Consider the following 12640-nt stretch of genomic DNA (forward strand, 5'->3'; position numbering starts at 1 on the left):
CAGGCCTGGCCAGTGCAGGCAGACACGGAGCCCACTGGGGGTTCCAAGAAAGGGTGCCACTGACCGATCGTCCCTAGCCAGAAAACAAACGGAAGTGGCAAGAATCCCGAGGCTTGTCATGAAGCAGCTCTGGTCTCTGAGCTCCCTGGCCTGCACACCTTTCTCCTCCAGTCAGCCCGGCCCACATCCTGCACATGCCTTGTAGGACAAGGCACAGGCCCACACAGGTGCGAACACTGCTCTTAGGTGTGATTCATCTGTATGTCATAGGAACCCCAGACTGACTCCATCTCAATACTTGTTTCACACACTCCTCCTAAGGCATACATTCCTGACAAATGTTTGTGTGGTTGTGAAGAATATAAGACTCCAAAGCCAAATATAATAAATTCAAGTCTAATTTATTGATGCAGCAAATTAGTCTTCCCTCATCCCTCCCTCTCATCCCCTGGAGAGGGCCGAGGACACACAGGCACCAAGACTGTGCCATCCCTCCCCCAGAGAGAACCCCCCTTTATGTCCATTGTGGGTGCCCCTCTTCAACATGCTTAGTGGCACACATCCACCAAATAGGAGAGATGCTAGCTCAGAGCCTCAGACAGCAATGCCCCCCTTTCTGGAAACCCTACCAGAACCCATAATTTTCTAGGGTCCCGCTCCATATAACCTGCAAATCAACCAGCTTTTATTAAGTGCCTACTAGTACAGACAACACAGTATCTGCTGCTGGGAAGAACATCTTCCTTGTAAATGCTACAAGATAAGTTTCTGATGCTAAGAACTCCCTAGGAGGACATGTTCTTTCCTCCCTCCTCTAAGACAGTAAGAGCTCTTTTGGGAGAAAACGCACACACACCTCACAAAGCAAAGATTTTTCCACTCTCTCTGTGGGAGAGGCAACTTGGTACAATGGAAAACAGCACCAGAAAAGGATCCAAGAAACCTGATCTCTTGTTCCAACTCCACAGTTTTTTAGCTGTATAACAAGCTCTTTTCTCTCCGCTTCTCTCTCAGCTCTTTTACGCATCTGCAAAAATACTTCAGGAGGCTATTATGAGGATCCAGTGAGAGAGTGTGTGACTATTCTAAATAAACTGTAAAACTGTTCAAATGAGCATTTGTACTTCCAAATTTCCCCAACTGAGGAACGTGCTCATAGGCTGAGGAGGGGGATAGGCAGATAGTTTAGCAGACCAATGGGAGAAGGGATCTGCAGATGGCTAAGCAGACCAGTGTGTGGAGGTAGAGGGAGGTGAAATATGCACCTTCCAATTTAAGGTAAGGGCTTGGGGAAAAAAGGAAAACAGAGAATGAACAGATGAATAAACCAACAGAACCTGATGGGCAGATGGTGATGGTCCTCCCAGAAAGGTAGAACCCACATTCCAAAGGCAGTAGCGTATCATGGTGGGGACTAGGTCTGCCCAGGGACACTGGGAGCCCAATGAGGATGGGGGTGGCCCTCCACACCTGGGTAATGACATTTCTTAAAAGCCCAAGAGGACAGCCTGCTCTTCAGGATGTGGGCGCCCACTCCCCACCCTATCTCATCCCACCCTGTTTACAGATTTGGCATCTGGCTTAGGCCCTGGACCCACAATTGAATGTGTAAGTAATAGTGTGGGTCAGTGACGGTGACACTTTGGGCAGGAAGGATTGCCAGGGTGTTGAATCATTTCTTGGTCTTGAATGTGCCCAAGATCTTGGGCATGAACTTGCCCACCTTGCGGTCCCTAGCATCAGCCTCACCTGCCCCAGCCTCACCTGCCCCAGCTTCACCTGCCCCAGCCTCCTCCTTCTTACAGAAGACCTCAAAGCGACTGTAGACACGCTTTTCCTTCCGCATACTCTCCATCTTTCGCAGCAGGGTGTCTCGCTCTTCCAGACTGGCCGGCAGCGTCCGGCTGAAGCGACTCTGGCCCCCAAAGCTGTCTGAGCGGAAGATAGCCGAGCACTTGTCCTTGTCAGACATCTCGTGAGCCCGGCTGGCGTCCAGGGCCGCCGCGGGCGAGCGGTACAGCTCAGGACTGCTGTGGGCCGCACCCCCAGCTCCGGCTCCGGCCCCGGGCCCACCCCGATGTTTCTGGCTCTGAGCACTGATCTGCTCTAATATCACCTTGGTGTCGTCCCGGAGATTACTGCTATAGAGGGCGTTAGCTGTGGCAGAGGCCAAGCGAGGCCGGGAAGCCCGCTCCTCCAGGCTGACCTCAGGGCTGTCTCCCCTCAGTGGCCGGTGAGGGCTCTCAGGCTGCCCGTTCTCCTGGGGCCCTGAGAAGCCACTCTCCTCCTCTAGCCTTTTCTCCCCCTTGGGACTCAGCAACTGTTTCAGGCGAAGTGAGCCCTTACGCAAAAACTCCATGGGACTGGGCTCTTGGTGGCCAGCATCTTCCTCCCCAGGGGGCCCTGCCTTCTGGTCCCCAGCAAATGTGAGGCTACTCCTCCGCTCGGGCACTGGGGGTATAGGGCTACTCCTCCGTTCAGGCACTGGAGGTAGGGGGCTGCTCCGCTGGTCAGCATAGGGTGAGGTGGGGCTTCCCTTCCTCTCGGGGAGAGGCGGCACAGGGCTCCCCTTCCTCTCTGGACAGGCTGGTGTGGGGCTCCCCTTCCTTTCAGGATAGGCCAAAGTGGGGCTGCCCTTCCTCTCAGGGAGGGGCGGCACAGGGCTCCCCTTCCTCTCTGGATAAGCTGGTGTGGGGCTCCCTCTCTTCTCCAGCACAGGGCTCCCTTTCCTCTCTGGATAGGCTGGTGTGGGGCTGCCTTTCCTCTCAGGTGGAGGACTTGCCCTGCCCTGGGTCAGGGCAGCCCTACCATCAGATGTAAGAAATCGAGAGGGCAGTCTGTCAGTGCCCCGACCCAGGGTGTCAAGGAGCTGGGCAGCACTCAGAGTGGCTGCCCCTGGCTGTCTCTCAGCCTCTTCATGCAGCCGACTGGCAAAGGAGTCACGAAGGTCTAAGAGGCAGCTCTCAAGGCTACGTCGCTCTCCCCCTGTGCCCCCACCTCCTGTCCCAGTCTCTTCCCGCCAGGACTGTGACACCGCTGCTTTGCTAACAGTGACCAAACCACCTGTCCTATCCTGGTCCCGGTCCCGATCCCGGTCCCGGTCCCGGTCCCGAGCCGGGCCCTTGTATTTCTCCAGCAGTTCTGCCACCTTGGAAGACGAGGCTGTCCGCACTGTCTCACCACCCTCACCCACGGTCTCACTGACTGTCTGCTCCTTCTGGAAGAGCTGTACTTTCTCAGTTGTGGCCCCAGCACCAGTCCCGACTCCAGGTCCCTCCTTTTGGGAAGAACTGAAAATGAGGGAGGAGCGAAGCCGGGAGCTCCTCTGGATCAGGGGGTTAAGGCGGGAGCGGAAGGAGTCCTGCTTGACCAAGCCTGTCCCGTCAGCCACCTCTCGCTCTGGGCCATCCCCCCCACTTACAGCCTTTGAGGAAAAAGGTCCCCCAGTTCTGAAAGAGGAAGGAAGCAAGTCCCCAGTGGGTAGAGGGTAGCGGCCAGGGGGGTCACCCAGGACTTCATCATAAGATTCTGCCTCCATGGGGCCAGGCAGACCCTCATCTCCACCATCAGAGTGACAGCCACTAAGGTAGGAGGAGATACGCCAATTACGTAACCCTGCCCGGCCCTCAGCCCCACCCTTCCGGTTGGGTTCCATTTCCATTTCAGCCTCTGGTGGGAACCACCGTTGCTCCAAACTCTGCTTTTGTGTAGGTGATGACTGGCAAAGGAATCTCTGCCCAATGTTGGGGCGCTGTGGGGCACCAGGTTCCAGTCCACGGGGTTCAGGGTCAGAGCCATGCCGGACTTCCCTTGATGCATTGGATGGCACGTAATCCAGCCGCAGGTGTCCACCAGGGCCCTCAGGGTGAGGGCCAAAGCCTGACTCTAACTCCGGAAAACGAGGACTTCCCTCTATCCCATAATCTTCAGGGTCCCCGAAACCCGGACGTCCAGCCCGCAGCTTCTCAAACAAACCTTGGGGCCGGGTAGCTGTAAACTGGGGTTCAAACTGATAGTGCTGCTGGTAGAGCTGGTCACGGTGAAAGTGGCTGGTCTGAAAGCGGAAGTCATCCCCATGGCTAACAAACATCTGACGGGACACTTGGCGGGACGAAGCAAAGTTCTCCATGGCTCCATCAGCAAAGGTGTGCCGCTTGAAGGCATCCATCTCCAGATGCTTGGCTCGGAGAAAGCCACGGGAGCTGGGGTCCCCACTGTTGCCAGCCTCCATCTCCAGGTGTTTGGCACGGAGGAAGCCCCGATTACCAGAGTCTCCACCATGCCCGGCTTCCATCTCTAAGTGCTTGGCACGGAGGTAGCCACGGGCATTGGGGTCTCCACCATGGCCAGCCTCTACCTCCATGCCAGGCCTCCGTGAGAGCATTCTCAGCCCATGCATGTCTCCTGCACCCCCTGAGTGCCGAAGTAGGTCGTCCCTGCGGAAGGCTGACAGGAAGTGACGGTCAGGGTCCAAGAAGGAAGGGAAGCCCAGTCCCTCATCACGAAGTGGGAACAGCAAGTGGGCACGCTTGGGGAAAAAGGACCCTGGTCCTCCTACAGGACCCCCCATCATGGGTCCTGGGCCCCCGTAGGGAGTCAGGGCATAAGTGTCTGTGTGGGTCAAAGCCAGGGCCAAGGCCCCAGCTGCAGGGATCAATGGCTCAGACTGAGCAAAGAGAATGCGGAATTCCTCATCAAAGCTGGATACCAGCTCTCCCTGGAACACATGAGCGATGCTCCGATGAATCTTCTCAAAGGACCACATGAAGCTAAAAGGAGGGAGACAAAGAGATCAAGAATGGGAAGGACACTGGAGGATGAACCACAGTGGAAGGACCCCATAGAGAATCTTCTCAAAAGATCACAAGAAATTGGGAGTAGAAGGAGGCAGGAGTTAGTGGAGAGAACCCAGAAATAAATTTAAGGAGAAGACCCTACAAAGTCTTTTCTCTCTCTTGAAAAGCTCACCTGTAGCTCCCACTCAGCACTACAGCACAATCCACCAATAGGAACTTCTCCTTCACATGGCCTTTGAAAGACTTTCCTGTGCGGCAGTAATATGTAGGGCCCGACACTGTGCGAACCCGGAGGAACTAGATAGAAAGGGGTATGAGTCAAGGGCAGAGGAACTAAGGCAATCTCCATTCAGACTCACCTCTGCAACAAACCCACTTGGTACAAGCTGACCCTCAGCTGTTAAGATTGCCCTTTGTTACCTCCTCCTTTCCCCCCTCCACTAGTCACTGGTGTCCATGATACACAGGTTGAACTTCCCATAATTATCCCCCATTCCTTTCCCCAAGTCACTCACATCCACATGATGCAGGTTGACCCGGCATTTTTCAGCCATGTCCAGAAAGTACTGAGCATTCATCTCATCCAGGAGGATATAGACAGGGACACGTCGGGCAGCTGCGTCCAAGACCTCACTCAGCAAATCCACATCTGTGAACATGTCCATCACAATGGCCACCACCTGGAAGATGTACAAGGGGCAGATGTGTTGCTGATCAAATTACTTCCTCTGAGATAAGGAGACAAAGCTTTCTCTATCTGTCCTCATCAACAAAATATCACACTCCTCAGAAAAGCTGTCATCTGCAATCCAATATGCACTCCCTCTCCTATATTTATACACTGAAATAAAAGTTGGTCCCAGCACCAATCCCTGGGAAACCCACCTACAATATCCATTTATCCCTCTTTTGTTTCCTCTTTCTAAATTTCCCTGGTTCCAACAAATGGGCCTACCAAGAAAAGTAAAATAGTAGTTGCCATTTACATAGGAATCTAAAGTTTACTGAGCATTTTACAGATATCGCACATGAACCCCAAAAGAACTCTATGAGATAGGTATTATGATTTTTATATCCATTTTACAGGTTATGACACTAAGGCTCAGAATAGTGAAGAAAGTAACAAAACAAATTAAGTATCTGAGGCAGGATTCCTATACTATATCAAATTCTTCTCCCATTACATCTTGCTACCCAACTCAACTTAGTATCAGTAATAATACAAAGATGGCACAGAAGTGGTATCAGGAACCCTAAGAGCCAGAAGGATGCCAGTGATGAATGGCAAGGACAATAATAATTTTAAAATGGCTTTTTGAGTTATGAGACAGATCAAGGCGAGCAAAGGACTAATGAGCAGGAGAGCTGCAATGACATAATCAACAAATGAACCACTCCAGGGGTTTCTCTACCATGTTGAATGATCTTCAGACTGAGACATTGAAGTAGTGGGAAAGACAGTGGTTAGCACAGAATTAAAACAATACAAAACCCAGCATTGAGACTATCCTAGTCCAAACCCCTTATTTCAGAGGCGGGGAACTAAGGCCCAGAGGATCAAGAACCTTGCCCATATCACACAGTGATTTGAAATACATCATCCTGACTCCAAGTCCAAGACTTTGACCACAACATTTCATTATTTTGTGGCAAAAGTCATTGCATATCAGTTGGAGAAAAGCTAAACAAATTGTGGCATGTGAATATGATGCCACATTATCACGTCTTTAAAAATAATTTGTGAAAAATTATGAGAGATTAAGGAAGTTTTTATGCACTAATACTAAAGGAAGTAAGCAGAACCATCAGCAGATGACCACAATAATATAAGAAAAACAACACTGAAAAACCATCAGCACTCTGAACAATGTAGTCACCAATCCTGACTCTTTCCCCCCTTCTCAGCCCAGATGTGTGACCTATAGCTGCAATATGAAGCATTATCACATATGCTCAGTGTGATCATTTCTTCTGCTTAGTTTTGTGTTTTTGTTTTTTGTTTTTGTTTGTTTGTTTTTTCATCAGGAACAGGAAGAGGGATCGCTGGGAAGTGATGTGAACAAGAAAAAAGTAGTAATAAAACATTTGTTTAAAAAATATTAAAGCATAGTATAGTCCTATAAATAAGTATCAAGAGTGCTAAAAGTCAAATGAGCTGAAGCTAATGAGGAAATCTAAGGAACAAATAGAGGGGATGAGATAATAATTAACAACAGAAGACAAAATTGTTTAACTCATATTTTGCTTGTCTTCTCCACCAAGGAAAACGGTCTTTGGTCTAAAAAGAACAAACTAAAAATTATTTATTAACTAAAAATAGTTAATAGAGTAATGTCCAAGAGAGTGATTTGACCTAATAAGAGTACATTATAGATTATCCTCTATTTGAATAATACAGAACTAGTCTATACAAACAGGAAATTACAGGGGGAAAAAAATGGAACAATGTGTTGTTTAGAATAAGGAACTAAAGATGTAATACAAGGTGATCAATCTGGCAATTCTGAGTCTAACCATTCATGAAAAAAAAAAAAAGATAGAAATCCAATAAAAATTTTTTTAGAAAGAGAATCAGAAGAAATTATTTGCTCCTCAAACACTTCACACAACAGAAATGCAACAAATATAGCAACCGAAAACAACAAAATAACAAGAACCAAAAAAAAAAAAAAAAAAAACCCAAACCAAAGCAAACCATTAAGAGAGCCTTTCTAAATGCATACAAGGTGACAAAGAAGCAATATAAAAAAATAAGAAGTTATAGAGGGAGAGGGAAAGAAGGCCTAAAACATCACAAACTGAGCCTCACAACATTCATCCTACAGTGAATCAATTTTTTTTTTGAAGGATTAAATTGCAGAATGAGAGAGTACATGAAAGAGGAGAAAGAGAGGAAGAAGACAGAGAATAATATGTAATGTACCTAATCAAGTCAAAGGCTAATAATGAAAGGAAAATTAATTCCTCTACTCTCTCAGGGAAAAAACCTACAGCAGGCTGGGTATGAAGGAAAAGGGAGAGATTGAAATGGGGAAAGGAGAAAAGACTGAAATCTTGTTCCAAGAGGGGGAAGAGAGGACCTTTCTTGGGACAAAAGAGATACTCTATAAAATGGGATTGGGACCTAACAATGGGCCTAATCCACATGTAGTTGGTTCTTTTTTTTTGGGGGGGGGGGGCGGAGAAGGGAGGCCAGGCACTCATCTAGCCTCAAGAGAAGGAGAATCAAAGCTTATGGAAGCAACTCATGCACAGAAAAGTGGGAGGGCATGGACACTAGGAAATTTCAAGACAAAAGGGGAAAAGTGACCAAAAGAGAAAGCAAAAGTTAATAATGAACCAAAAGATCAAAGTCATAGGAAAATTCTTGCTTTGGGGAAATATTCTCTCTATAACCTGCAGGAATTGGTATTTCTAAGAATTAGGGTCAATAAGAAGAAAGTTGATGAGGGCTAGGGAAAGACCTACAAGAAAATTACCTAGAAACTGTTTAGAAGAAGGAACTCTAAATAGGTATTTTAAAAGCTTTGATTCTATGAGGCATTAAATTCCAGACTAAAGAAGGACTAAGTATAAGGGCAATGAATTGAAGGATAAAAGTCTAGAATAGATAGAAAGGGAAGATGAATAATGAAAAGAACTTAGGAAAGAAATACTTTTTAGAAAAAGGCATAGAAACTGAAATTTTAAAATTTATGAACAAAACAAGCTAAAGGGGAAAAAAAAGGGTTTTTCTTGACTCCTTAATTGAGAAAGAAAAAAAATAAAAGAGAGAGAATCAAATATCTAGATAAAAAACAAGAAAAAGGAACTAATAAATAAAATTCCAAAACTAGGGAAAGGTAACAAACATTTAGAGATGCTTCAGTGTGAGAAGAGAGCTGGTGGGAATAGGTTTGCCTTAAAATAAATGAAGCCAAAATAATTTAAAAGACAGTACTCTTTACAGAGGAAATTCGGGAAACAATAGGTCATATATCAGGCATACAGAATCACAGAATGGTAGATCTGGAAGGGACTTCAGTAGACATTCAGTTTAACCATACTCGGTGAGTAAAATTCATAAAACTAGTCAACTTGCTTTTATTTGAAGACCTCCCAGGAGGGGAACCCACCACCTCTCAAGGCAGTCCACTCCATTTTTGGATAATTCAAATTGTTAAGCTATTTTTCTTGACATCAAAACTAATTTGACTTGTCACGATTTCTACCTCCTACTCCTGGTTTTGTCCAATTTGGTCAGATAGAACAAGTCTAAGCTTTCCTTCACATAATATCCCTTCAGATAAACAGATCTATCATGTGCCTATCTTAGTCCTCTCCATGTTAAACATGCCTGGTGCCTTTCAACTGACTTTCTTAACACATGTATTCAAAACCATTCACCATCCTAACTGTCCTCCTCTAGGCACCCAGTAGCTTATCAATGTCTTCTTACATTGTGATTTGAACTGAACAGAAAGCAACATTCCAGATAAGATTTGACAAAGTCAGAGCAGAATTGAACTATCACCTCCTTATTCCTGGAAGACATACTTCTCAGGGTAACCAATGATTACACTAATTTTTTTTGGCTGCCATATCACATTGCTGCTGACTCACATGGAGTTTACCTTCACTAAAACCACCAGATGCTTTTCAGAACTGCTGTGTCATACTTCCCTGGCTTGTCCTTGTGAAGTTAAGCTTTTAAGAATACAAGTATAAGCCTTTACATTTGTCTCTGTTGGGTTTCATCTTTATTAGGATCAGCACAACACTCCAAGAGCCTGTCAGGGTCCTTTTGGATCCAATGTATTAATCATTCCTTCCAGCTTTATGTCATCTGTAAATATGAGTATTCTTTGATTTTCTCCAGTTTACTGATAAAAAAAAAAATGTTAAGTTAACATAGAGCCTGAGATTCCTGGACTACTCTATTGAAGACTCCTTCCAAATTTTTATTGAATTATTAAGAACTTGTTCATTGAGCTCAGCCTTTCAGTCATTTCATGTTTCCATCTTCTCCATATAAATAACATGAAATCACTTTTCAAAATGCATTGCTAAAATGCAGGAAAATTATATCTAGGGCATACCCTAGTTTACCAGTTTAGTAACCTTATTGAAAAAGAACATAAGACTTGTCTATAAGACCTGTTCTTGATGAAGCCATATTGGTTCTTAACAATTCTGATTTTCTTTTCTAGATATTCACCAGTTACCTCTTTAATAAGATCCATTCTATAATTTTCCTGAGAAGCAAAGTCAATTTCATTGATCTATAGTTTATATATTATCTTCCCTTTTTTGAAAATTAAGAAATTTGCCTTTCCCCAATCTTACACTACTTATTATAGTTTCCACAATCTTCTAAATATTACTGATAGTGTCTCAATAATTCTTTCAGTATCTAAGGATATTCCTTCTCATTGGAATTATTTCCCTTTGTGTCTTCAGAATTTCATTTTTAAGCATCTCTAATCTTTTGGTCTAACTTCCCCTGAAGAATTTTACTTCTTGTGATTATACCTATCTTTCATCTCTACTCTTTGAAACTTGTTTTCCTAAAATCTAGGGTACACATCCAGATTTCCTCTTTTTCTATTACAGACTATCAAGAGAGAGTAATTACTTCCTCTTACTATTTTGATCCTTCCAATTAATGAGAATCAGCTCCAAATGTCTATTAGGATTCTTACTTCACATTATCAACAGTAAAATTAAAGAATATTGATTTAACTGAGCAAAAATGTAAGGGTGACAAAAGAGTATCTGGGATGCTTAAGCTTAGAGAATGGAAGGAGATCACTTTTACAACCAATGCTGAGAGGAAAATATAGAGGAGATTGCAAAGAGAAAAACCCACATAATTTCAATTATGTAAAATATAAAAGCTTTTTGTACAACTGAAATCAATGCATCTAGAATGAGACAAAATTCAGGTTGGGGAAAAAATCTTGACATCAAATATCTATCTGATAAAAGTCTGATATTCCCCAAACATACAGAGAATTGATACTAATAAGATCAATGAGCCAGTCCTCAAATGAGTCCTCTCATATTCACAACCTATGTGACCCTGAGCAAGATACTTAATTTCTCTGAGTTCCAGGCTCCTCTTGTGTACAATTTAGAAATTCAACAAAAGGCTTTTAAGGTCCCTTTTAGCTCTATTTAGAGCATATAAAATCCTAAGTGGGGGAAAAATGCTTTAAAATCACTAAAAAGAAGAATGTAAATTAAAGGAACTCTAATACCACCTCAAACAGGAAACTGGCAAGATCACAAAAAAATGGAAAGGAGTGATGTTGGAGAAATCATGCAAAGGCTGGTATACAAACTTTTGGTAGACCTGTGACCTGATACAGCCATTCTGATAACCAATTTGGAATTATTTGAGATAAGTAACTGAATTCATCATACCCTTTGGCAAAGCAAACCCTAAGTTGATTACTGTGTTCCCTGTATATCTACATTAATCTCTTCAGCCAAAATCAATTTTTTCCTATTGGAATTGTTTCCCTTTATGTCTTCAGAATGTTATTTTTCAGCACCTCTCAAACTTTCTGGTCTGAATTCTGCATGGAGGGGCCTGCAGAAAATAGCTGGAAATCTGGAAGCTAAGTTATCCACAGCTGGGGCTAACTAAGGTAAGAAGCATAAATAATCTAGTATAAAATGTATCCTGAAAACCATCAAATTTCTGCAAAGAAAAGAAAGAGTCCTGTAAAAAGTCTGCAAATAGAATGTGTCCAGTGGGGATAAAAACAGTTCAGTACTTGAGACGAAAGAGAAATATTCTTTAAATCTTTAAATTCCCTCCTAAAATTTGTTTTCATCTAGCTGTTTTCATCAAAGACTGTCCTTTTCTACAAGGTTATACTTTGGCAAAGAATGCTAATCAAATATCTGGGGAGAAGACAAAGAATGAATGCCAATCAATTGTGGAAAGATGGAATGAGCCATGGCAAATGGATCCAATGGAATATTATGGTCGTAAAAAATTATTACTAGCCATTCAAATAAACAGCAAGGCTTTTTGGAAGTGGTGGAGTGAAAAAGGAACTAAAAGAATAATACATATAGTAAATACATATGCATATAATATATAATACATAAAGTAAATACATATAGTAAACTACAGCATGTTAGTGAATTTTGATGAACAATCTAAGTCTTAGAAGGCAGTTAGATGGTGCAGTGGAAAAAGCACAGGGGCCTAGAGTTAGGGAAATTCATCTTCATGAGTTCAAATAGCTGTGTGACCCTGGATAAGTCACTTAATACTGTCTGCCTCAGTTTTCTCATCTGTAAAATGAAGGAGAAAGAACTGGCAAACCACTCCCCCATCTTTGCCAATAAAACCCTCAAAAGGGTCATGAAGAATTGAAAACAACTGAAAAATGGCTGAACATTAAATCAGTCTTAGAGAAAATTATGGAAACTCACTCTCATTCTCTCAGTAGAAAGGGAAAACTATCACTATGGAATGTGACAGGTTATTAGACAGGGATCTAGGCAGTAAGGTAGCTCAGTGAAGAAAGCACTGGACTTAGGAGTTGAAACCTGAGTTCATATCTCACCTCAGACACCTTCTAGTTGTGAGAACTTCAGCAATTCATTTAACCTATTTGCCTATTTCTTCAACAGTAAAATGGGAATAAGACAAGAACCTATCCCTAAGGCTTTGTGAAAATGGTTTTCTTTGTTACAATAAAAATTCAAAAGGGGGCAGGGGTAGGGATGGGGTTTTTAAGAGTAAATGACAATGATATAAAAACAAAAACAATAAAACTTATTTTTAAAAGACAATATGCTTGTTTCTAATTTACCTGGGTACCTGTGGGTCTAATATGAACCCC

General features: G+C 43.8%; 1 protein-coding gene across 6 annotated transcripts in view; it reads right to left on the reverse strand.

The window, feature by feature from the left end:
- Positions 1–386: 386 nt before the first annotated feature.
- FAM83H (family with sequence similarity 83 member H) overlaps positions 387–12640 on the reverse strand; it is a 34662-nt gene continuing 22408 nt past the window's right edge. For all 6 annotated transcript variants that reach the window (XM_074261842.1, XM_074261815.1, XM_074261855.1 and 3 more), the window contains exons 3-5: positions 5312–5476; positions 4969–5093; positions 387–4769 (exon numbers count right to left, since the gene is read on the reverse strand). In XM_074261842.1, coding sequence (XP_074117943.1) covers positions 1673–4769; positions 4969–5093; positions 5312–5476 — 3387 coding nt within the window. In that variant the 3' untranslated portion in view covers positions 387–1672. The remainder of the gene's footprint in view (positions 4770–4968; positions 5094–5311; positions 5477–12640) is intronic.

The sequence above is a fragment of the Sminthopsis crassicaudata genome, chromosome 1, assembly GCF_048593235.1.
Source record: "Sminthopsis crassicaudata isolate SCR6 chromosome 1, ASM4859323v1, whole genome shotgun sequence".
NCBI lineage: Eukaryota > Metazoa > Chordata > Mammalia > Dasyuromorphia > Dasyuridae > Sminthopsis > Sminthopsis crassicaudata.